The 26,384-nt window shown below is 37.6% G+C and overlaps 1 protein-coding gene across 15 annotated transcripts in view; it reads left to right on the forward strand.

Moving 5' to 3' along the window:
- KIF16B (kinesin family member 16B) overlaps positions 1-26,384 on the forward strand; it is a 563,734-nt gene that overhangs the window by 135,031 nt on the left and 402,319 nt on the right. For 12 of the 15 annotated variants that reach the window (XM_074209395.1, XM_074209396.1, XM_074209402.1 and 9 more), the window contains exon 13: positions 14,595-14,762. In XM_074209395.1, the coding sequence (XP_074065496.1) occupies positions 14,595-14,762 (168 nt within the window). The remainder of the gene's footprint in view (positions 1-14,594; positions 14,763-26,384) is intronic. The other 3 variants (XM_074209398.1, XM_074209399.1, XM_074209401.1) reach the window with 1 other exon arrangement.

Consider the following 26,384-nt stretch of genomic DNA (forward strand, 5'->3'; position numbering starts at 1 on the left):
CTTATCAGGATTCATATCTGACCACTGGAATGGATGTCCTCAAGGAGAAAGTAAGACTGGTGACTTAGCACAGCACCCCCTCACTCAAATCCATTTCACATGCATGTTATGGCATCACCTCCCTGATGTCATGGTCTTCTTTGAGAACAAAAGTCAAATATCATCATTATCTTCATATTGGTCATGTTGTGAAAGAAGAATCAGAACAAAAGGGAAAAAAACCATGGAAAGAAAAAACAAAAAAGTTTTAAAAAAGTGAAACTAGTGCTTCCATCTGCATTCAGACCCCATAGTTCCTTTTCTGCATGTGGATGACATTTTCCATCACAAGTTTTTTAGAATTGGCTTTGTTCATTGTATTACTAAGAAGAGCTAAGTCTATCATACCATAGTTAATCACTACCCAAAGTTGTTGATATTTTGTACAGTATTCTTTTGGTTCTACTTACTTCACTCAGCATCAATTCATGTAAATCTTTTCAGGTTTTTCTGAAATCTGCTTCATCTCTTCATTTTACAGAACAGTAGTAATCCATTACATTCATATACCACAACTTGTTCATCTATTCCCCACTTGATGGACATCTTAATTTCTAATTTTTTGTTACCAGAAAAAGAGCTGCTATAAATATCTTTGTACATACAAGTCTTTTTTTCTTTTTTATGATTTCTTTTGGGATATATAGACTTAGTAGTATTATTGCTGGATCAAAGGGTATGCACAGTTTGGTTGTCTTTTGGGCATAGTTTCAAATTACTCTTCAACAGTGTATTAGTATTCCAGTTTTCCCACATTGTCTCCAACACTTATCATTGTTCTTTTCTGTTATATTAACCAATCTGATAGGTGTGATAAATCAAAATCAGAGTTGTTTGACAATTTGTCAATTGGGCAATGACTTTTATTCTTGTAAATTTGACTTGGTTTTCTATATATTTTAAAAATGAGGCCTTTATCAGAAACACTGACTGTAAAAATTATTTCCCAATTTTCTGCTTTCCTTCTAATGTCAATTGCATTGGTTTTGTTCTTACAAAACCTTTTAAATTTGATGCAATCAAAATGAACTATTTTGCATTTCATAATAATTCTTTTATATACTTTTTCCTTTTTGTCTTTCCCAAAAGGCAGTGAACTACTTAAGATCTTGGGGCTTTTTTGCCTTTCTTTGTATCCTCAGTGAATAGCATAGTAGGTATTTCATGACTGATTCCAAGAACAGCCACATCTTGGAACTAAGCAATGGACTTTATGACCCTCAAGGTAAACACTGGTGGCCATATGATGAGGGGGATGGAGAAGGTCTTTTTCAGGTAAGGGTATCCTAGATAGATGGGACCTGAGATCATTTTCAGCAATGAAATTTTTGTGGTCTTGTCAAATACTTAATCTATCAGCTGTTGTTATTCATCCTTGGTTCTGAAAGAGGATCAGTGACTTCAGTGGAAAGTCTTGACTTGCAAATGAATTGGATTTAAGTGAGACAAGGCTATGCAAAGTCATCAACCTCACTTTCTCTGCCAGAGTCATTGAAATCCAGTGGCAAGACAGATCCCACTGTTTTCAACTATAGAGGTCAGAAATCCACATAGCAAATGACAATGTTTAGCTTCACATTTTGATTTTGTCTGATCTAATTTTCAAGAGTCAATTATTAGGTACTAAGTTTTGGACCTTTTGATCTAAGCCATTCTTGTATTTTTTTCCCCTTTAATCTCTCATTTTATTTGTATTCTATAGATATAATATTTTAGCTTTAGCTAATTCTTTTAGTATTTCTAGTAAAGCTTTTTTGCAAAGCTGTGTTTTTGTTTGATGCTTTGATTATGGGTGTTATAGTGTTATTCTTCTATTCTTGGTTTGTATTTCTCAACTCTAGGGAGAAAGAAAAAATAAACAAAACCTCCCCCCCAAAAAACTTTGGTTTTTAGAAAATGTGGTCGGTTTTACAGGGTAAAGGAACCCACATTTAAGTAACATTTTGGTTCTTTTCTCCATATTTCTTCATATTCAAATTCATATTGAATTTGATGTAAGTACTCCATATCTCCTTAGAAGTTTATTGTGAACCTTTTAGAATGTTTTGCATTTCCATTTAAGTCAAATACCTAAAGTATTTGTGGTCACAAGAGCTGCGCTGGTGAGAAAGTCTAGTTCAATATTAATGTGAGGAAATTTACCCTTGCATATTTTCACATATAATTTCTTTAATTGGTTTTATGCATTTTGCATAATTTAAATACAGACATCTGGGTGGTTTATTCAGCCAGCACAGAGTTTTGTTTTACTGGAAATATCTGCAGAGAGTTTTCTGAACTGGTTGCCAGCGATTAAATGTTCACCATTTAAATAAAGTATGAAGTTTCTATAGTGGGAAGTGTAATGGAAATTAAATTTCTTCAAGAGGTTCTCTTCATTAAAAGTGCATTGTTAATTATGTTTACCATTTTGCTGTCCTCGTCACCAATTATCCTAGGAAATTCAGATTATTGTCTGAATTTACCACAGAATGGCACAAAACTTTTCTAGAGAAGGATGCTATGCCACTAAAGATTTCCATAAAAAAGTTAAAAAACCGGTGGCACATTATTCTCAGATATTCAGAAATTTTGTTCATCTAGAATAGTTCATTCATTACTTTAAAGGTTCCACATAACTTTTTTATAGTTGGCAACTAATCTTAAGATTTAGGCAACTAAATAATGGCATCATATATAGACAGCTGGGCTTAAGGTCAAGAAAATCCAAGTTCAAGTACATACTCACATTATTAGCTTTGTGACCCTGGGCAAGTCAATTAATGACTGTTTACCATCAGTTTCTTTGGCTATAAAAATGAGAAAAATAATAGTACCTAAAGGTTATTCTGAAGATCAAATGAGGTCCTCTTTGTTCAAGTTCTTAAGACAGTGTCTGGCACATATAAAGACAGTGTCTGCCACATATAGCTGCTATTTAAATGTTTATTTCCTTTACTATTAGATCTGGAATGTGGTTTACTAAGTAGACTTTCTTACTGTAAAGGATTGGCTCTTGTTTTTACAATACTGGTCAGTGAGTTTTTGTGGTCCCCATAAAAACTTATATACAATCAGAATCTGTACATTAGTTTGAAAGCTGCTTGAGGGCAAGGACTGTCTTTTGCCTCTTGTTGCATCACCAAAACTTAATAAATTGACTGGCAAATCATAGGCTTATTGACAGAGAGGCCTCTTCTGACCATAACCAAGTTGACTATTTAAAAAGAAAACCAAGTGCCAGCCAGCCCTCTCTCTGTGGGAATCTCCTGGGTTCCTGTCTAGGGCCCTCTTTTCTTCTCCCTTTGTACTGCTTTGCTTGCTGATCTCATCAGCTCTCATGGATTTCATTACCATCACTGGGATGATTCTGGAATTTATCCTTCCTGCCTCAAACTACCTCTCATCTAGCCTCCATTCTTATATCTCCATCTGCCTTTCAGACATCTTGAACTGGATGACATTTTAAACTCAACATGTCTAATAGAGAACTTATTTTTCTCTCTAAACCTGCCCCCTTCCTTACCTTCCTTATTTCTTGTAGAGGGTAAACCAACCTGGTCCCTTAGATTTGCAACCTAGGAATCATGCTATGTTACTCACTGTTTCTTACCCTCAAGTCCAGTCTGCTGTATCATTTCACCTTTGTAGTATCTCTTGTATGTGCCTCCCTTTCTCCTCTGATATTGCCCCTGCCTGGCATAGGCTCTCATCATCTCACTTACTGGGGCATCTGCTTGTCTTACGTCTCTCCCCATTCTAATCCATCTTCCCATTCATTTACTAAAGAGATTTTCTGAAAACATAGGTCCAATTATGTCACTGTCCTGTCCCCTGAAACCATTCCTCCCCCTTCTAAGAATCTCCTACTTGATAAACTCTAATGGCTCTTTTTTTTGCTTCCTGAATCAAAGACTGTTGAACATTTGATGTCCTTTATAATTTACTCTCCTACCTCTCCAGTCTTCTTACACCCTACTCCCCAACATGCTACTCTTCAATTCAATGATACTTGCCTCCTTGCTGTTCTAGGAATGAGATACTCCTTTCTCTGCAGAGGCATTTTCTCTGGCTTGTTACCATGCTTGGAAAACTCTTACTCCACAGCTGACTTTCTTGGCTTCCTTTTAGTCCCAACTCAAAAACTCATCTTTTTACTGGAAGCCTTTCCCAAACTTTCTTAATTCTAGTGACTTCCTTCTATCAATTATTTCCTGTTTATCTTGTCTATAACTTTGGGCAGTTAGGTGTTGTAGTGGATAGAATGCAGAGTTTGGAGACAGGAAGGCTCATCTTCCTAAGTTCAGATCTGGTCTCAGATACTAGCTGTGTGACCCTGGAAAGTCAATTAAACTTTTATGCCTTAGTTTCCTCATCTGTAAAATGACCTGGAGAAGGAAAAGGCAAACCATTGTAATATCTTGGTGAAGAAAACCTCAAATGTGGTCAATGTGTTGCTGTGTGGTTGACCACATTTAACAAAAATAACTGGGTTTTTATCTACTTGTTTGCATGTTATCTTAGTGAGAATAGAGACTGTCTTTTGCCTCTTTTGTAAGTGCTTAATTAGTATTGATTGATTATCATTTACTCCTAATTATTATGAATTGTTTTATCTTGTAATGTTTTTTAAAATCTTATAGTTTTCTTTAATCTGGATTAGTCTGGTTTGTCAAATGCTTTGTTCAGTTGCAGAGTATGCGTGGCTCTAAATATTTTATCTGTTTCTTTGGGGATATAGTATGCCTGTAGTTATGGAAGGGGGCGCCAGGCTGTGCTATGCTAAGTATTCTATCTTGTCAAAGAGGTGTTTCATAAATTATGCATAACAGTACATGCCACTCAATAAATATTTAATATGTGATAGATATTTTCATCTGAAATTACTTTTTCACTTGAACAATGATTTAAACCCTAGTTTTTAGTTTTATGAGGTGACACTTTTATAATATCATGTAGTAGTTGAATGCAGTTTGAATGTCAGAGAGCCGTAGGGCAGCATTAATCACAAATTCATTTCCCCCCCGAATCTTGGAAAACTTTCATATAATTCAGCTTTTGCAAATGCATGTGAGTCTACGTGTCTGTGTGTGTGTGTGTGTGTGTGTGTGTGTGTGTGTGTGTGTGTGTCTTTTCTGGTCCAGGTAATGTTTTTGACCTGAAGAAACTAATGTTCTATATTTCAAATGCTCTTCAAAGTCCATAAGCCCTGAACGTTTCCATATAAAGAGTTGAAGTAGGAAAAATGAATATTTAACTGGGAACTAGTCCAAAGTAATCTGTATGTTAGAGAAGAACTGTTGCTGGTGAATTTTTCTTCTTTGGGTGGGTAGTGGGAGTTCTCATCATTTTTTTTTCACACTTCGGGACTGAAGAAAAAATATGAAGGAAGTGTTTTCTGTGAATACTGTAACTTTTCATACATCCTGGGATGGGTAGAAACCGTCATGGGGCTGCTGCTTTGGATTGCAGCTGCTTCTTCAGACAAGCCTGATTTATAGTGTGTGGCTATGTGGTAAAGATTCTCTTTTGGTATAATCATCCCTTAAAAAAAGATATCACCCTTGCTTTCCTTGACTTAGCTAGCTATGAACTTTACTGGAAGGAGAAAAGATACTAATTTCACTAATGCCCTCAGGTGAGAGTGGAGGGATCATTTTCTTCAAGATTTATAAGGACCCCAAGTATAGTAAATCAGGGTTATTGAAGTCACTGACTTTTATCTAAGACTAAGATTCTCAGCAGTTTTTCTGGTGCTGAATGTATGTATGACTGACAAGAAGATCAGGTAACTGATACTGACTGTCTGTCTAAGGTCTTCCTTTCTCAGTCCCTGATTGAAGTTATACAGAGCTCTGTACCTTTGCTTGGCTTTCAGTCAGTTTGAAATTAATTTGCTATCTTTTCAAATGTTCATATTTTGAAATTCTTAATCCTCGAACAATTTTGACTGTCTTCTCCCCTCCCCCCCAGCTCAGATGTGCCAGGCTCCCCTCTTCCCTCCCTTAGACTATCAGCTCCCTGTGGGCCAGGCCTGCTTTGTGTGATTCTCTTAGTGTCTTCAGCACTTAACTCACCATAAGTAGTAGTGAATGTTCTGTCTTCCCTCTCCATAGCAGACAGAGAACTCACATAGTGTCACATGTGCTTGTGGGAGATATGGTTATGGATTACCATGGTTTGTAGGGCACTGTGTTAGCTGCTTATTAAGAACTCTCCAACAGGTGTTAATTATCTTTTTTTTTTTATAAAACTGTTCAGGATTTATTATACATGCCTACAAAGTGTAGAGATTATAATCTTTTCTCCTGGAGAAGCAGCAAGTACTTTTTTATCCTTTATTTTTTTTTACACATTACTAAAATATTCTTGTTTAAGAGTAAACAAATACCCCCTCCCCCACAAAAATATAAAACCTCATGAGAAATAAAGTAAAAGAAAGAAAAAAATGTGTTTCAGTCTGTGTTCTGATACCATCAGCTCGATCTCAGGTGGATCACATTCTTTATCATAAGTCCATCATAGTGGTTACTTCCATATTTTTCCACAGTTGCTATTGCTGATTGTAATACCCTCCATCCATTCCTCCCCACTACCATCTATTACATTTTCTCTTTCCTTTCACTCAGACCCTCTTCTAAAATGTGCTGTAGGGTAGCTGAGTGGCACAGCAGACTGATTACTGGCCTTGGGGCTAAGAGGCCCCAAGCCCACATACCACCCTAGAGACCCAACAACTACCTGACCCCCTGGTCCCAGACAGGCCACCTAAAAAAGAAAATGTGTGATATCTGACTATTTTCTCCTATGATCTACCCTCTCTATCACCCACATCCCCCCACTCCTCCCCTGTCCCCCTCTCCTTTTTTACTCTAGATGTCTATACCCTATTGTGTGTATATGCTGTTTCCTCTCTGAGCCATTTCTTCTTCTTTTTTTTTTTTTTTTTGCAAGGCAATGGGGTTAAGTGGCTTGCCCAAGGCCACACACCTAGGTAATAAGTGTCTCAGGCTCGATTTGAACTCAGGTACTCCTGACTCCAGAGCCAGTGCTCTATCCATTGTGCCACATAGCCACCCCCATCTCTGAAGCCATTTCTGATGAGAGTGAAGGTTCCCTCATTCCCCCTCCTTCCATATCATTGCAAAAGCTCATTGCAAAAAAAAAATCCTTTATATGAAATATCTTAGACTAGTCTTCCTCTCCTTTCTCTTACTCCCAGTACATTTTTCTTTCAGCCATTGACTCCATTTTTACATTATATTATATCTTCAAATTCAGCTCTCTCCTGTGCTTCATCTATAAAAGCTCCTTCTACCTGCTCTATTAAATGAGAAGGTTCATATGGGTATTATCAGTATCATTTTTCCCTGCAGTAATACATGCAGTTCATCATCATTAAGTCCCTCATAATTTACCCTTCTCCACTCTCTGCTTCACCTGAGTCCTATACTTGAAAGTTAAGCTTTCTGTTTAGCTTTGGTTGTTTCAACAGGAACATTTGAAATTCCCCTGTTTCACTGAAAATCCGTCTTTTCCCCTGGAAGAGGATGTTCAGTTTTCCTGGGTGGTTGATTCTTGGTTGCATTCCAAGCTCTTTTGCCTTCCTGAATATTATATTTCAAGCCCTATGAGCCCTTAATGTAGTTGCTAAGTCCTGTGTGATCCTGACTGCAGCTCCACGATATTTGAATTGTATCTTTCTGGATGCTTGTAATATTTTCTCTTTGACTTGGGAGTTCTGGAACTTGGCTATAGTATTCCTGGGGGTTGGGCTTTTTTTTTTTTTGGATCTCTTTCTCGGGGAGATTGGTGGATTCTCTCAATTTCTATTTTGCCCTTTGCTTCTAGGATATCAGGACAATTTTCCTGTAGGAATTCTTTAAAAATGAGATCAAGGCTCTTTTCCTGATCATGACTTTCAGGTATTCCAATCATTTTTAAATTATCTTCTCTGAATCTGTTCTCCAGATTAGTTGTTTTTTTTTCAATGAGATATTTCACATTTTCTTCTAATTTTTCATTCTTTTGGTGTTGAACTATTGTGTCTTGATTTCTTGCAAGATCATCAGCTTCCTTTAGCTCCAGTCTACATCTGAGGGATTTGTTTTCTCCAAAGAGCTTTCTTATCTCCTTTTCCATCTGGCCAATTCTACTTTTTAAAGCATTCTTCTCCTCAATAACTTTTTGAACTCTTTTATCCATTTCATGTAAGCTGGTTTTTAACATGTTACTTTCAGCATATTTTTGGATCTCTTTGACTTAGCTGCTAACTTTGTTTTCATGTTTTTCCTGCATCTCTCTCATTCCCCCCCCCCCATTTTTCTTATATCCCCCTTACTTGATTTTCAAAATATTTTTTCAGTTCTGTCACTGCCTGAGCCCAACTTCTATTTTTCTTGGAGTCTTTAGATGCAGAAGTTTAGACTTTATCATCTTCAGATTGAGTATTTTGATCCTCCATGGGATCATAGACAAAGTAATTGTCAATGGTTCAGTTCCTTTTTTTCCCTCTGTTTCCTCATTTCCACAGCCTGTGCCTGGTTTTGGGGTGCTTCCTGAGTTTTTGAGTTTTATTGGGACACACCCACGAGGGTCTCAGTGTGTGAGGCTCTGTCCTCCCTCCTGGTCTGTGAATGACCACAAGGGCACCCCTCTGCCACGGGGCTGAGGGGGGGCATCCCTGCTCTGTGGAGGACCTAGACTGCGATCAGGATCTGAATGTGGTCAGAGCCCCAGAGTCCTGTTCCAGGGACAGAGGACAGAGCTTGGAAACCTCCCTCCAGTCCCTTACCTCCAGGGTGCAGCTGCTGGGGGCTCCTCCTGGGCAACTCTGCAGGGCTGCTTCTGTTCCCTGACTCTGGGCTGCTAGGACCATGCTAAGGGCCTGGGCTTTGCACTTGCTCTGGCAGAGGTCTCCCTGCTTGAGGCTCCCTGGGGTGCAGCCTGGGGCTGTTCCTGGGAGCTGAAGTTTCTTCAGTCTGGCGGGCCGCCCCGCTAACCCCATGGAACACAGTTTTTCCACTATTTTCCAGGTTACCTTGGGCTGGAGAATTGCGTTACTGGATCTTTCTGTGGGTCCTGTCTCTTGAAAATTTAGTTAGAGTCATAATTTTAAGATTTGTGAAATATTTTGAAGAGAACACCTAAGAGAAGCTCTTCTCTTGCCGCCACCTTGGGCCCCCCCCCCCCGCCCCCCCTTTAATTGTCTTTTAACTTTTAAACTACTTATAGGCTGTTTGCTTGGTTCCAGTTCCTAAATTGTTTAATAGTTCTTTAGGAAAGTGAAATATTTGATTTTATGTAAGCTTTTTCTCTCTGCCATTGACTGCATTTGACTTTGCTTTCTGCCAGTTGGAAAGGGCCGACTTTGGAGGAGCCATGTGCCGAGTCTCCTAGGTGTATCTTCCCCCCGTCCTCATGCGAGGGCTAGAATGAAAGCTAATGAGATGCTCGAATGAAAGAATGAATAAAAAAAAAAGGAAAAAAATGTAAATCCAGGCCAATAAAGAGTCTAAAATGTTCCAGCCTTTGTACCAAACATTGGAAATAAAATAAGTAAAAGAAAGGCTCTGCTGTCCTAAAGCTTAGAATCTGAAAGTGGAAGATGGGGGCACAAAAGGAGACAGGAAAAGACATTGGACACCATGGGGCCCCCTGTGTGGGAACATTTTATTCAGTGCAGCTGAAACTAGTCAGAGACGTGGATGCAACGTGGAATGATCTGATTGGAATTGGAATAAATGTAACAGTTTGAATGTAGGTTAAAAAATCAACTCTGCACATAGACTATGAGGATATGGGTGGGAAATCCTAACCACAAGTTATGGAGATAAGCGAGACTGTGAGACATGTGGAAACCATGGCTAAAGCAGTAGGATGTTTGCCTTGGAGAATTGTCTTCAAATACGTGATGGACAGTCATGTGGAAGAGGAAAAGGACTCATTCTATGAATTTTCTGAGGATAGAACTAGAGAGTTCTCAATAAAAAGAGCTGTCCAAAAAAAAATGTAATAGACTTTCCTTACAGATTGTGGTTCTTCTCTTCTTCTCCAACCCCCTCCTCCCATCTTTTTTCCCCCCGGTATAGATTTTGGATAGATCAATAATAATAGTAATAACTAACATTTATGTAGTGCTGACTCTGTGCTAGGTACTGAGCTAAGAGCTTTAGAAATATTAATTTGATGCATATCAACTTTTTTATATTTTTCTTTGGTTGCACGATCTTTTCTTTGGTCCTCTTAAAATCTGAGTTCTTAAAAATTGTAAAGTTAACATTCTCCTTAGCTGTCTCTAGGATTTTGTTTTTCTAATTGTCTTTGTGATTATGTAGTCAGAATTTTGCCTTCTGTTCTTCTAAAGACACATTCCTTTATATTCTCTGCTATTAGGACTTGTGGAGAAGGTGGTCATCACATTTTTTTTGAATTGCATTTTATTTTGAACATAACAATTACAACATACAAAGCATAAAAATAAGGTTTTGTGGGAAAAGTTTTTAAAGTGTATATTTAATAAAAAATTTTCATAATACATTTCTGAATTTCTTTTCTTCTTACTCTTTTTTTGGGGGTGGGTATTTCTCACTGACTCACCCCTTGTGATACCTTTGTGTAGTCAATCAAAACAAACTAATGTGTTGGTCATCCAAGAATATGTAGGCTTAATTTTGGATCTGTAGAAAAAATTTCTTTGTCAAGAAGTGGAGACATACTTCATCTTCGTTACTGGGGAATACATTCTTTCTATATATATTTTTATCAGCTTCCTAAATATCTCAGGTTTCTTAAATTTTGTCAGATTTAAGGCAAAATATTTTTCCCTTCAGTGATTTCTCTTAATTCTAATTGCATCCAATTTTTCTATGAAAAAGATTTTTGTAAAATTTTATAATTTTTCCATGATTGTCGCTTTCTTTTGGTTATATTTTCTCTGAATTTTTAAAAAGATAGTCTTTCCAGGGACATGGTTCACTGGTAAGAGGACTGGACTGGCCATAAGTCAGAAGACCTATCTAGGTTGGACTTGTCTATAAATTGAGGTGACTGGGCTAAGATCATAGTATTACATTAAGAAAGGAACCATAGCGGTCATTCAATCTCACTTGTTTTACAACTGAAAGAAGTAAAAGTGAATTTCCCAAAGTTATATGGTAGGAAGCATTAGAGGTGAAATTTGAACCCAGGTTCTCTACTTAAGAGAGTTTTTTTCTTTAAAGCTTAGAATTAGGATCCTAAAGTCAATTATACACATTTGATTGTTTCCATTTTTTTCTTGTCTTGACTCCAATCATAATAAATTGTTTGATTTTTCTCTCTGAGTGTGGCATTTTTATAATTACTCAAATTTGTCATTGAAATGAGTTTTATCAGTCATGTTCTTAATTTTCATGTACTTGTGGGTTGTTTTTCCCCTTCTAGTCCAAGCTCAAAAGTTGGGTCCCTTAGGAGAAGACTACCCTAAGGTTCAAATAAGTAGTACTCTCTGGCTTCATTCTTTTTTTCCCCAATTGATGTTTTATTTTATTTTATTTTATTTTTCCAATTACATGTTATGAAAGTTTTCCAATCTTCATCCATATCCATGTGTATATTTTTAAGTTACACAGTTTCCTTCCACCCTCCCTTCCCACCCCCCTCCCCTTAGTGGAGAACTGTGGTGAATATCCTACATGCACATTTGTTTTTAACATGTTTACAGTGTAGTCTTTTTCTGTAATTAGGATTAAGGGAAAAGAAAGGAAACCATGAGATAGGAAAGAAAAATGTGAGAAATTTTTAAAAAGTTCCATTCAGATTCTGTAGGGTTTTTTTTTCTTTTCTTTTGTTTTTCTTCCTCTGGATGGGGATAACATTGTCCATAGCTGGTCTGACAGGGTTGTCCTAGCTCTCTGAACTGCTGAGAGGATCTGCTTCCATAAAGGTTGATCATCTCACCATGTTGTTGTTAATGTCTACATTGTTCTTTTGGTTCTGCTCCCTTTGCTTAGCATTAGTTCCTGTAAGTCATTCCATGCTTCTCAGACTCTCTAGAGTCTGACCATTTATGGTTTCTTACAGAACAGCGGCATTCCATAACATTCATTTACTATAACTTGTTTAGCCAATTGATGGGCATCTGTGGGTTCATTCTAAAAGAAGTGCAGAATTTGAAAGCTGGGAAGGGATGTTGGCAACTATTTGGTCCAAACCATGAAAGAAAGGAATTTCCACTGTGATATTGCATCTTCTGTATGAAGACCTTCAAGAGTGGGGAACTCACCACCTCTCCAAGGAAGACATTCTGCTCAAATATTGTATGAGTGCTCACTGTAGTGTACACTTTTAATACTCATCAGTTTTTGCAATTTGCATAAAGTAAGCACATTTATCAAAATAAGGTAGTATAAGTTTGATAAAAAAATACCAAAAAAAAAATCTACTGGGAGAAGACCATACACAAAAGGAAGCTGAAGGGGGTGAGGGTGGTGATGAAATTTAGAGGAGTGGATCTGTCTGAGCTAAGAAGTGATAGTTGGCTGGGCTCTGAGGGGAGTTCTCCCTCTCTCCCCTCTTTACATTCAGAGACTGTGGCCTAGGGGGGCCTTCTGAGGGACTGGGGACCCTGATGAGATGGTCCAGGAGTAAAGTGATCCTGTGGGATGATGAGATTCCTGGGGCATGTCCTGATGAGGGCAGCTGTGCTGCTTGTCGCAGAACTGCTCCCCTAAACCTGTCGACACTTTCCTGCAGGAAGAGTGGGTGCATGTGAGCAGAGGCGCACATTGAGAACATTGACAGAAGGGCACACATATTGGATAACTTACCCAGCTGATACTACTACCACTCAGTGATTTTTCTGTCTCCCTTTTCAGCCCCTCTTAATTCTCCTCCTCCCTCTGCTGATTATCTCCACTTTTTCCTGTCTGTGTGGCATCATTCCGTGTTGTTGGCTCCATTAGATTGTGAGCACCTTGAGAGCTGGACTGGTCTTTTGCCCTTCTTTGTATCTCCCAGTATGTTGCGTGGTCCTGGCGCCTTGTATGCTCTTAAGGCTCATTGCTTGACTGATTCTCATGGTGAGCTCATCTCACTTCTGCAGCCACTGGTCACATCACTCCATGGGCCTGACCCTCTATACAGGTGATTTGTGTTCTTCCTCTGAGGCTGGCTTTCTACTTGAAGGCTGGAAGTCCTCTCCAAGAATATACTGGTTTGTATTTTTACATAGGTCTAAGGGCCAGGTAGGTGAGGCAGTGGATAGATTGCCAGGTGTGGAGTCAGGAAGACTTGAGTTCAAATGTGGCCTCAGACACTTAGTAGCTGTGTGACTTTGGGCAAGTAATTTAACCATGTTTGCCTTAGTTTTCTCCTCTGTAAAATGAAATGGAAAAGGAAATGAAAAATCAGTCTTAATAGCCTTGTTAAGAAACATCCCCCAGGGGCGGCTAGGTGGCTAAGTGGATAAAGCACCTGCCTTGGAGTCAGGAGTACCTAGGTTCAAATCTGGTCTCAGCCACTTAATAATTACCTGGCTGTGTGCCCTTGGGCAAGCCACTTAACCCCACTTGCCTTGCAAAAGCCTAAAAAACAAAACAAAACAAACAAACATTCCCCAAATGAGGTCAGGTAAGACTTAACAACAACTACTATTGATAAGGGCATAACTGATCATTTTAGTTATTCACTAGCCTGTATAATCTCAGTTGTACACTTAAGTTGGTTAAGGAGCTAATTTTTACCTCCTGAAAGGCTAAAATGCTTCTTTACCATTCCATCAATTAAGAATCTGAAACAGACAGTTTATATGGTATAAATGGAGCTTCTTATAAGTCTATAAGAGGTTGGTCTTTACATTTTACTACCTTTGTTATGAGTGTCCATATACCCTGCAACTACTTTGTCTGAAAAAGCTATGCTTTTCATTTCTTCTTCACTTTTTGCTGGAAAACCAATGATAGATTTTCCCCTGAACCCTCCACTCCCACCTTTCTGGCAAGGGGAGTAGGTTTTCTAGGCCCTTCCTTGTTTGAGTTCCCTTACTGTTATTTCATTGTCCACTAGAAATACAGGTGATATTTATTTTGTCATTGATGAGTAATTAATCAGTAATTATTGATTACTTAACTGTATACAAGACCTTGCCCTAAAAAGAGATTACAGTGGAAAACACCCTGGAAGGAGAATCAGAAGTCCTGGTTCATGGTCTGGCAACTTTCTGACCTTCCTGAGTCAATTCCCTTCTGAGATGGGAGACATCACTCTTATCTGGTGTATTCTAAGTTTAGTTGAGAAAATAGCATTTAAGACCTTGAAGGATTTAGACATAAGGTAGCTCTGGAAGTTGAGTTGATTTTATCTGCTAGAGTTGAATGTGAAAATAAATATCATGAATAATTCCTGTATGCAATGGTATTTCTAATTAAAATTTATAACCACACTTTCACCATGCTTTCCTGGTTTTTAATGAAAAATAAATCTTGGGGCATTTAAGCACTATTTAAAGAATGTATTTTTCCCTTAAACATTTCAGTTGTCTTTTCTCTTTCAAATAAATTTAACCTTTTAAAACATTTTTTTCCTTCTAATTTTAGGAACAAACATTAGCCCTGAGGAAAGAAGGAATTGGAGTTGTTCTGGATTCTGAGCTGCCTCATCTGATTGGCATTGATGATGACCTTCTGAGTACTGGAATAATCTTATATCACTTGAAGGTAGAAATAAATCTAATCAGTCACTTTACATGGCTTCAATTGAACATGGTAATTGTGTTTTGTTTTTTCTCAGCAAATATTATCATTATAATCTATGACTCTGAAGACAGTCATTAAAAGCTGAATGGTGAAAATCCAAGTACAATGTATCATCAATTCAGATAATTGGAATATAAAGGTGGAATTATATAATTTAAAAATTTCCACTTGCTTGGATAGTTTTAAGACTATCTTTCAGTCAAATCTAGACTGGGGCAGGGAGAATATAATTAATTAATTTTGTATATTAGCCTATAATTTAAGGGCATGATGATAGAGTTGAGGGAAGGTAGAAGACTGAGAGAAGTGGTAAACACCTGAAATAAGACTTTAAAATTTAGTTTGAATTTCATTTAAAGCTGTCATTCCTGGTAGTTTTTGAATTCAACCTAGCCCTTGTGTTCTTGGTTCATATCACAATGTATTGAAGAGATGTTTGACTTGCTAAAAGTATTCATGGTGTTAATGGTAGAGCTCTGGTAGAGTCCAGTCCAGAGAGGGATTCATTAGAAATAGTCATTACCGGGGTGGCCAGGTGGCACAGTGGACAGAGCACTGGCCTTGTAGTCAGGAGTACCTGAGTCCATATCTGGTCTCAGACACTTACTAATTGCCTAGCTGTGTGGCCTTGGGCAAGCCACTTGACCCCATTGGCCTTGCAAAAATCTAAAAAAGAAATAGTGATTACCTCCGGTTGTACTCCTGTTTGACACAGTGTGAATTGCATTAAGTTATAAGAGTTGCAGAACCTCTAGGAAGAGCAAGTGATAGAACTTGTTTGCCAATTTATCTATCTTGGAAAGACAGTGGATGGTCAGTGATTTATGTTTTTTTTTTTTTGCAAGGCCAATGGGGTCAAGTGGCTTGCCCAAGGCCACACAGCTAGGTAATTAGTAAGTGTCTGAGGCCGGATTTGAACCTAGGTACTCCTGATTCCAGGGCCGGTGCTCTATCCACTGAGCCATCTAGCTGCCCTGGTCAGTGATTTATGCCCAGAATTTCAAAGGAGAAAAGAAGGTTAGGTTGCCTGTAGGAAATTGTAGAATACTTTTACAAGTTTTGCTTGAAAGTAGAGGACCCATCTTTTTAATTTTAGCACTTTTTCTGGTATTGCTATGTGGTAGTGAGGTAAGAAAAAACCATTGTCTCTGAAGAAGTAAAGATGAGCTTCACACAGAGGTCAAGGAAAAGGTACATGACCTGTATATGAACAGGATGCAATATCAAGGAACTCTGAAGAGTAAAAGGAATTTTCAAATTAGTCATCAAGAAATTGTATGTCGCTAAGAGAAGATAGTTGGTTATATGGCAGTCAGGAGGGAGGACTGATGGACAGGCAGAATGCTCTATTGATGTCAGGAGAAAAGCCCCTAGGTTGTTAGATGGCTCCCTGTGGGAAGTTTTGGAGACAGTAGGAATGTGAATTACATGAGATGAGTAAGAAGGGATGGGAATTGCAGAATCAATAAAATTATAGTTTCATTTGCATATTTGACTGTATTAAAGTTAAGAGACTAGACTCTCTTACTGAGATGAATTTTTTTCTTTGACTTTATTCTAAGGGATAGATTTGGAGTCTGAAGACTTGGCTTCAAAGCCGCTGTCTACTATTACATATTGGCTACCTGTGGGGCTAGTCATTTACTCTCAGTGAGCTTCATTTTCTTAATGTCTATAAATCAGTTGAATGGGTTGGATAGATAATTTCCAGAGGTTCTTCTAGCTCTACATTTTTGGTCCTGGTTCTATGAAAAAAAAAAAAATTTCCTGAAACTTGGCTCAAAATGAGGAACAGGATAGCTGTCTTGTGGATTCTATAATCCTTCTTCAGGTTCCTCACTGGAGCTTCTTACCATTGCAAAAGAAAGGTCACCAAAATAGTATACCAATGAGATATTATTTTTTATTAGGTAATTTGTTATTTTAAAAATATGGTCAGATACCATCATACTTCTGAGTGTAAGCTATGCTGAATAGCCATCCAGGGCTGGGATTCCCTGCTGGGAAGCTTCCAGGAAACCAAAGTCTTTGTATTATGGAGGCATCATGGTTGAAGGCAGGAGGTCTGAGAGGAAAGGCCATACTGGCGATCAATAGACAGTTTGAATATATTGGGTTTTCACAGTCTGTCACCAGAAATCACATGCTAGTGCTTGTCTGGCATTGAGGGTGTGCTGAGGTATCTCACTGATATGGGTAGAAAAGAAATCAGTTCAAAAATCTAGAGAGTCACATAGAATGCAGATCCCTACCAGTAGGCCATGGGGTGGAGTGGTTCTAGAAAAGACAAGTGAGGATGTCTTTCACAGCATACCCCTTACTGTAATAAACATAATGGTACACATCATGCCGCTATTCACTTGAAGGACAACTATTATAATTATTATTATTATGCTCTTGACCAATAAAGATGGCATTAGGCTACGCTGTAGTAGAAATGGCTCCATGAATAATTGTGGGGGGGAAAATTAACTGGTAGCTAATCTTCTGCACTTAATGAACATAATTAGATTGGCTTTTGAATGAAATACATATGATTTATCTTCAAGATTATCTGTTAAGTCATCTGGAGATATACTAATGACTAGAACTGGGCATATAAAGGCCACAATGAGGATTTAGTGAATTTATCAAATACAAGTATACACCATTTGAAACAATGAAAAATAATGGGAGGGGCAGCTAGATGACCCAGTGAATAGAGCACCGACCCCGGAGTCAGAAGACCTGAGTTCAAAACTGGACTCAGACATTTGACACTTACAAGCTGTGTTACCTTGGGCAAGTCACTTATCCCCCAATTGCCCCTCAAAATCAAATCAGAAAAAAAAACAAAAAGCAATGTGAACAAAATAAAGTCTGCAGAAAGCTTAGAGAGAAAGAGGGAGACCCAAATAAGCATATCATCCCTGTTGTGGATGGAATTATCAGATATTTCAAAAGGAAATAAAATACGATAAATTTGTTTACATTTTAATGGCAATTCTTTTTCAGCAGCAGCAGCTTTAAAGGAGCACAGTAGCTTATTGACAAATAAAATAGAAATGACAGTTATTAAGATAAAATTAGGAAGAATGGCTAGACTAGACCTTGTATATTCTTTGAAGTATTTTGAAAGCCCTGAGCAATTAATTTAAAGATATCTCAGGAAACAAGTAGGTATCATAAGAATGGAAAAATTCATGGACTTTATTAAGAAAAGTGAGATAAAATCAATAACCACTGAACCATATGTTTGCTTGCTTATCTTTGTAAAATTCTTATGAGAGTGCTTATCAGGATTATCCTTGATTGAAGAAAGGAGAAAGGGTAAGCAAGTTTTTGTTTTCAGATACAGGACAGTCTTTATTTCCTACAAAAACATGTCTAACTTAAAGAGAGCTCACAGGAACCCTCAGATAGATATAGAAATCACATTGTTTTCAGATGACAGGCAGGTTTTTGACAAAGATTTTCTACAGCTGGCATCACATCTTTACAGTTATGTTTTTTTATTGAAAGGTACAGATAATAAAATATCTTGCTATTTGTTGATTATCCACATACAAACACACTGTTTGATTCAGTAAACAACTTCCAAGATTGTCCTCTGATGTATCTTTCATGTGTACATTAAAGTCATATAGAATTCCTTGATAAATGTAAGAATGGAGATAAGCTAAAGGATAGAGATAAGTGCTTTAACAGTCCTGATTAACATCCAGTGGTATATATTTTCCACATGTGTTTGTGGCTATAATAGAATGTTTTATTTGGTAGAAGAAGTCTGCATAGATGATAAGCTCCTCCAAGTGTTCTGTTTTTTAGATGAATTATTCTGGTTTTATCAAGCCCTAGGCCATTATAGGCTGTTTTTCCCGAGATTCAAAAATTATTCAAAAGTAATCACCTAACACATCATATCTAGGTAAAATGAAGATAGATTAAAAGTGACCTATTTTCCAAACTGTTGACTTGGGTTGGTATGAGCAATCATTCAGTCAACTAAATTGTAAAACATCTTTTAGTGAATGTGCCAGGCACTGGACTACTCCACTGAGCTAATTTATTTGTGTGTGTGTGTGTGTGTGTGTGTGTGTGTGTGTGTGTGTGTGTGTGTGGTTTTAGGTTTTTGCAAGGCAAATGGGATTAAGTGGCCTGCCCAAGGCCACACAGCTAGGTAATTATTAAGTGTCTGAGACCAGATTTGAACCCAGGTACTTCTGACTCCAAGGCCGGTGCTTTATCCACTACTCCATCTAGCTGCCCCATAATCTCTTTTTTTAAAAATTTAATTTTATTTAGTTTTTTGTTACATTTTAAGTTTTGAACTGTCTCCCTTTTTTCCCTCCCCTCCCTGCACTAGAGAAAGCCACCATTTGATGTGGATTTATAAACATATGTAAAACCATGCTATGAATTCTTTTATTTATCGGTTCTCTCTCTGGATATGGATAGCATCTTCCTTCCTAGGTCCTTCATAGTTGATTTGAGTATTTATAAATACTCAGAATAATTTTGATTGTTAACAATTATTCTTTGAACAATATTGCTCTTAAGGTATACAACATTCTCTTAGTTCTATTCACTTTTCATTATTTCATAGAAGATTTTCTAAAATGAACCCAGCTCATAATTTCTTATAGCCTAGTGGTATTCCATTTCAGTCATATATGACAGTTTGTTTAGTATTTCCCTTACCCTCCTATTTATTGACCTGCCCACCTTTCTGAGCATCCCTCTCTTATCCAATCCCTTGCCCCACTATTTCTCTGTATTTGAGATAATTGCTCCATTTTACCTCTCCCTACATAATTTTATTTTTAGGATCCTCCTATTATACTCAATTCAACCCCAAACCTTCACTCTATGTATGTATGCTCTTTCAACCTATTCATGTAATAATAACATTCTTAGGAGTTACAGATCATGTTTTCTCATTTAAGAAGTAAAGAATTTAATCTTAATAAGATTTTTATAATTGATCTTTAATTTTTACATTTTTATGTCACTCAAGTCTAATAGCTTAAAATTTCCATTTAGTTCTGGCCTTTTCTTCTCAAATGTCTGGAAGTCATTTAGTTTACTAAATGTCCATTTTTTTTTTCATTCATGATAACGCAGCTTTTCTAGGTAAGTTATTCTTGGATGCAAGCCTAGCTCCTTTTCTCTTCAGAATATATTGTTCCATGACTTTTGGTCTTTGAATATAGATTCTGTTAAATCTTGTGTTACCTGACTGTAGCCCAACAGTATTCAATTTTTCATTTATTTATTTATTATTTATTCATTCATTTATTTATTTGTTTGTTTGTTTGTTTGTTTTACTGGTTGCTTGTAGTATTTTCTCCATGGCTTGGGGGCTTCAAAACTTAGCTTAGGTGCTCTTGTGAGTTTTCATCTTGGTATCTTTTTCAGGTGGTGATTGATGAATTCTTTTCTGTTTTCATTTATTGTTCTAAAACTTGAAGGCAATTTTCCTTAATAAATTATTGCAATAAAGCATCTAGATTTTTTTAATCATGTCTCTCAGATAGTCCAACAGTTCTTATATTGTCTTTCTTTGATCTGTTAAGGTCAGCTGTTTTTCTAATGAGATGTTTCACATTGTCCTCTAATTTTTTGCTCTTTTTTTAACTTTTTTTAAATTTTGTTTTATTATTTCTTGACATCTAGTCATTAACTTGCACCTCTCCAGTTCTAATTTTTAAGGAAATACCTTCTTCCATAAATTTTCCAGTCTCTTTTACTCATTGGCTAACTTTTTTTTTTGACAAATTTCTTGATTTTCTTGCATTACTTATTTCTTCTCTTGATTTTTAAAGTGCTTTTTAAACTCTTCCAAAAACTCCTTTTTTGTCTTGCTATCATTTTTTAAAAATTTGAAATAGAAGCAACTGTTTTAATTTTAATATTTTCTTCTGAGTTTGAACCTAGATCTTCTCATGGTTGGGTTCTTTTTTCTCCCCCTCTCTCTTCCTTACTCCTTCCCCCCTTCTCCCCTCCTGCCTCCTTCCTCCTTCCTCCTTCTCCTCCCTTCTTCCTCACTCCTTCTTCATTATTATTATTATTATTAATATTATTTATTGCCTTATTTCTTTTCTGTTCTCTTTGTATTAAAGTCAGGTTCTAGTCCTGAGATATGAGGGATAATATCTTAGGATTCAGGTTTTTGTTTATTTGTTTTTCTGACCTATATCTAGAGGTCTGATTTTTAAAAAGAGTATTTTATTTATTTCTCTACATGCAAAGATAGTTTTCAACAATCAATTTTTTCCAAGGTTTTGAGTTTCATGTTTTTCTCTCTCTCTCTCCTTTCCCTTCCTCTAAACCTAACCCCCTCCCAGTGATGGAAAGCAATCTGATACAGGATATACAGGTGTAAATAACTATGTTAATCATAAATCCATATTAATCATATTGTAAAAAAGAATCAAATTGAAATGGAAAAAAATGAGAAAAATGAATACATTAGACACCTTTTAAAAATTGTAGTTGGTAAGCTTTGATCTTCATTAAAACCCCATAGTTTCTTCTCTGGTTGGTATTTTCCATCACAAGGCTTTTAGAATTATCTTTTAATATATTTTTTTTTAGGTTTTTGCAAGGCAGATGGGGTTAAGTGACTTCCCCAAGGCCACACAGCTAGGTAATTACTAAGTTTCTGAAATCAGAGTTGAACCCAGGTACTCCTGACTCCAAGGCTGGTGCTTTATCTACTACATCACCCAGCCACCCCCTAGAATTATCTTTGATAATTATAATAACGAACCAAGTTCATCTTAGTTGATTGTCACTCATTGTTGCTGTCAGTATGTACAATTTTCTGGTTCTATTGTTTTCATTCTGCATTGATTCTTTTTTTTTTTTAATTTTAAAATTTATTTAAGGCAATGGGGTTAAGTGGCTTGCCCAAAGTCACACAGCTAGGCAATTATAAAGTATCTGAGGCCAGATTTGAAGTTGGGTACTCCTGGGCTCGTGCTCTATCCACTCTCTGCGTTGATTCTTGCAAGTCTTTCTGGGCTTTTTTGAAGTCCTGTCCCTCATGATTTTTTTTTTAGGTTTTTGCAAGGCAAACGGGGCTAAGTGGCTTGTCCAAGGCCACACAGCTAGGTAATTATTAAGTGTCTGAGACCGGATTTGAACCCAGGTACTCCTGACTTCAGGGCTGGTGCTTTATCCACTATGCCACCTAGCTGCCCCTATCCCTCATGATTTCTTATGGAATAATAGTGTTCCATCACATTTGTATGTCTTCAGCCATTCCCTAATTGATGGGCATCCCCTCAATTTCCAATTTTTTGCCATTACAAAGAGCTGCTATAAATATTTTTGTACATATGGGTTTTTTCATGATCTCTTTGAGTTAGAGACCTAGTACTGGTTTTTTAGAGACCTGACTTAAAGTATTCTTCTCTGCCCTGCAAAATTTGTTGCTGCAAATGAAAGCTTTAGCTCAAGTCTCTGCTCTGGAACCAAAACTAGGAACTCCTTGTGTACCCACAGCTGTCCGGGTCCCTGCCTTCTGCAATGGACTGTGCATTCTGGTTGTGTTTGTTCTTCCTCCCCACAGCAACAGCCCTGGGCTGTGGTCAGCACCCCTGAAGCTCTGGCTGCCACCCAATGCAACTGCCCCCAGGACTTGGTGTTATTGATTTGTTGTATCTGCCCCACCTGGGCCTCACGGCCACCCTGGGAGGTCGAGTGTTTCCTAGTATCCTTTAAAGTTGTCTTGGTTGGATAACTGTAATTACCCTACCTTTTAATTATTTCTAGAGCTCAAAGTTCATTTTAAGATGTTATTTTGTATATTTTTGTGGAAGAATTTAGGAGAACCAGGTAATTTCTTGCCTTATTCTACCATCTTCTCAGAATCTTCCATCTCAAAAATTTTTAAGCTACTAAAACACTAAGACTTTTGGGACATAGTGTATTTGGTATATTGTCATGAAAGATAAATAATTAGATAGACCCATACTTGAAAAGTAGACTAGATTGAAACTGGAAAAGGGCTTTTAGTAATCCAGTCTGCACCTGGTACAGAGACCTATCTACTATTTTGTTATTTCCAAGGAATCAGAATTGGAGATGATCTTAAGGGCAATGGAGATATGTATGAATGGATACAAATCAGATCCAACTTATTTCCCATATTTCCTAAGCTCAAGAAGTTGTAAAAGATTTTGTTTAAGAAATGTTTAATTAGAAAAGGTGTACTAGTCATGTGGTAAGAGCAAGGGATAACAGATGGACAGATGATGCTCCACTTTGTTACAGTTTGGCTTCTGAAGTCAGACTGTAACCTAGAAAAAACTGAATTTGTCTCAAAACTTTATAGAGGATCTGTAACACTTGCTAAAACTATTGGTAATAGGCTTGTCGATGTGCAAGCACAGCTTGAATCCAAATCCCTTGGTTTGTGCCCTATATAGATTATAGCAGCTGAGATGCCCGACAGGATGCTTGACAAGTGTTGAGCTAGCTGGCATTGCTGCTCCTGCTACCATGGTTTTGAAAGACATCTTTCTTGTTGCTCTCATCTGCTGTTGAGTCAGTAACTGCTATGTGCCAGGCCCTGGGCTAAGAGTACCAGATGTACCAAGAAAGGTGAAAGACAGTGCTTCTTCTGCAGGGAAGACAAATGTACAAATAGGCTATGGAGAGTATAAAGTGGAAATAATCTACAGAATGAAGGCAGTAAAATTAAAATGTCTGGGGAAAAGTTTCTTGAACTTGAAGGAAGTCAGTCATTTCTTTTGGATATTTTATTGGTTTTTTTTTTGTGGCAAGGCAGTGGGGTTCAGTGATTTGTCCAAGGTCATACAACTAGGTAATTATTGAGTGTCAGATTTCAGATTTGAACTCAGGTCTTCCTGACTCCCGGGCTGGTACTCTATCCACTGTCCCGCCTAGCTGCCCCCTGGATATTTTATCTTAATTGTTGGTCATTGAAATTTGCATAGTCTTGCACATGCCCAGTTTGAGTCAAGCTGTATTATTTTATTGGCAACTGTCCTACTTTACTGAACCTGTAAATCATGGCTTTGAGTTGTTCTTAATTCATTCTTAGTTCATCTTGGATTAAATGAAATTGCATTCTTGTGCTCACTCTTATAGCTATTTGTCCTCTGCAGCTATCTGGTTTATCTCATGTGTCAGTTTTCGAGATAAATGACCCCTTTTCTCTGGCTATTTAATCTCTTCTTTTGCCCTTAAGGTGACATGGTAAAATAACACATTTTACATGTAAACTACCTATGTAAATGAATGGATGCTCACCTGCAAGGCTCCTGAACTGGCTTTTATTTTGGGCTTTCTCTGCCCCAGTGCTTTTTGTTTTGATCTTCCCAAAGTATCCATGAATTGTGGAAAGGAGTAAAAGAAGGCCTCTATTATATTGATTGGATTTTCTGGGAAATATCCATAAAATAACATGCACAACAAATATATAGAAGGTGATGTACATGAGATGTCCTCATATTGATAAGGTCATGGATCCATTAAAATATTGAAGTAAGTAAAGAGCATTGGTCAGACCCTAAGCCTTAAATACTACCTTATTGATGATATACAGAGATTACATGCATATTGCACTTCAGAAAGCTCTGAAGACATGAGTTTCAGAATTGGAAGAGACCCAGTATCCAGTCCAACAATCCCCTGTCTAATATATTTGAGAAGCAGCCAGCCGACCTTTGCTTGAAGACCTCTATCTGCTTTTGGATATCTCTGGTTGTTATAATGATTTGACTTGTTTCAAGCCTAAATTTGCTTTGTAATTTCTAATGCAATTTAAGTCAGGGCATTAAAAACTGACTATATTTAAAGTATTTTAGAAGGTGCTAAATGTACAAGAATAAAACCAGTCTTTCCTAAATATATAAAATATATTCAAAGTGAGGAGGGGGAGGGAACTCTAATCATTGGGGGACCAAGAAAAACTTTATATAGAAGTTATATAGGTGAGGAGTTTGTAATTTTCTTTGGAAGAAATGGGGAACAATGATGATTTTTGAGCAGTAGAATGATATAGCCAGATCCTGGTAGTCAGCACTGTAAAGTGGAAAGAATGTTGAAATCAGAGGATCTGGGTCTAGATACCACATCATATAGTCACTTTCCATATAGTCTTGGATAAGTCATTTAGCCATATTGGTTCTTGGTTTCTTTATCTGTAAACTGAACAGAATGGACTATATTTGTATCATACTGCTGCTTCTACCCCTTACCCCCCTTCCAGATATATTGTTCCTCTAATCTGTGATTTAATCATGTCATTTTGGAAGCTAGAGACTAATGGGAAGGAGACCAATTAGGAGACTATTGCTGTAGTTTAGGTAAGAAATAAAAGGTCTAAACTTATGTAGAGGCCATGTGAATAGAAATAAGGGGCAAATAGACAAGATGTGGAGGTAGAATTGTCTAGACATAACACCTGAGTGGATGTTGTGTGTGTAGGTGATGAAAAAAGAAAGGTGAGTCAGGAATGACTCTAGGGTTGCAGACTTGAGTGACTTAAAAGCATGATGGTACCCTCATTTTTTAATGCAGCTTAATGTGTGTGTGTGTGTTTTCTCTCTTTCCTCTCCATCAGAACAGGAGGTCCTTAAGGGTAGGAGATGCTTTTTCTCATCCTTTGTTTCCCCTGCACGTAAGACAATCACTCACATATAATAAATCCTTAATATGTGCTCGGTGATTGATTGATAGGTAGACACCTGAAAGCTGAGTTCTTAGCTGTAAATGTGTGGCCCCTTCAGAGTGGCCTCTTCTGCCAAGGGTGCCTGGAGGTAAGGGCCTCAGCTCTGACATCTATTTTCTACTTCAAGTTCTGCCCTTTAGGGCCAACCCTTAAATACTTGCAGACATCTCTGATATTCCCTACTAAGGATTCTCTTTATTAAGCAAAATGTCTGTGCTTTCTGCACCCAGCTTTCCTATGGTCAGGACTCAAGGTCCATTGCCATCCTGGCTGCCCTTCTCTTCAGCTCCTCAGTTATTTTCTAAAAATGCAGCATCCACAACTGACCTTCCCCATGTGCAATGGGATTTTCTTTGCCTTCATTCTGGATGCGTTTGCCTCTTATTGCATTCCCAGATCACACAAGCTTTCTGTAGGCCTCATCCCCGGGGACTCAACCAAGCCTGTAGTGACATCTTTGGATCCTTTTCTGCAGCACTTCTACTGTCCAGGCCTTCTTCATCCTCTACTTCAGTGGAGCTCCATTGTAAAACTTTTCCTTTATACAGTTCCTAGGGATTCGATTAAATTCCATCTGATTAGAGTCTAGCACTTGTGCTGACTCTTGACCATCAGGATCTCTGAGTTCTGAATGTCATTCCAAGTGGTAATTATCCCTCCCAGTGTGGTGTCATCATCTAGTAAGTTCCCAAGTTTGGTCAGTTTTGACTCCACAATCTCTTTTACTTCTCTCTCCTTCCTTCTGCTCATAGAGCCCTTTCCCTTGGTCAGGATTTGCCCGGGTGATCACATTGACCTCCAGTAGTCTCCTTTCTATAATTTATCCTTCATCCAGCCACCAGATTGTTATTCCTAAAACAGGGCAATGTTGTCCCATTCTCAAGAATCTTTAATGGTTCCTTTTTACTTCTAAGGATGAAAATCCAAACAGGAAAGTACTCTGGTTC

Source organism: Macrotis lagotis, chromosome 1 (genome assembly GCF_037893015.1).
Source record: "Macrotis lagotis isolate mMagLag1 chromosome 1, bilby.v1.9.chrom.fasta, whole genome shotgun sequence".
In the NCBI taxonomy this organism is placed as follows: Eukaryota; Metazoa; Chordata; class Mammalia; order Peramelemorphia; family Peramelidae; genus Macrotis; species Macrotis lagotis.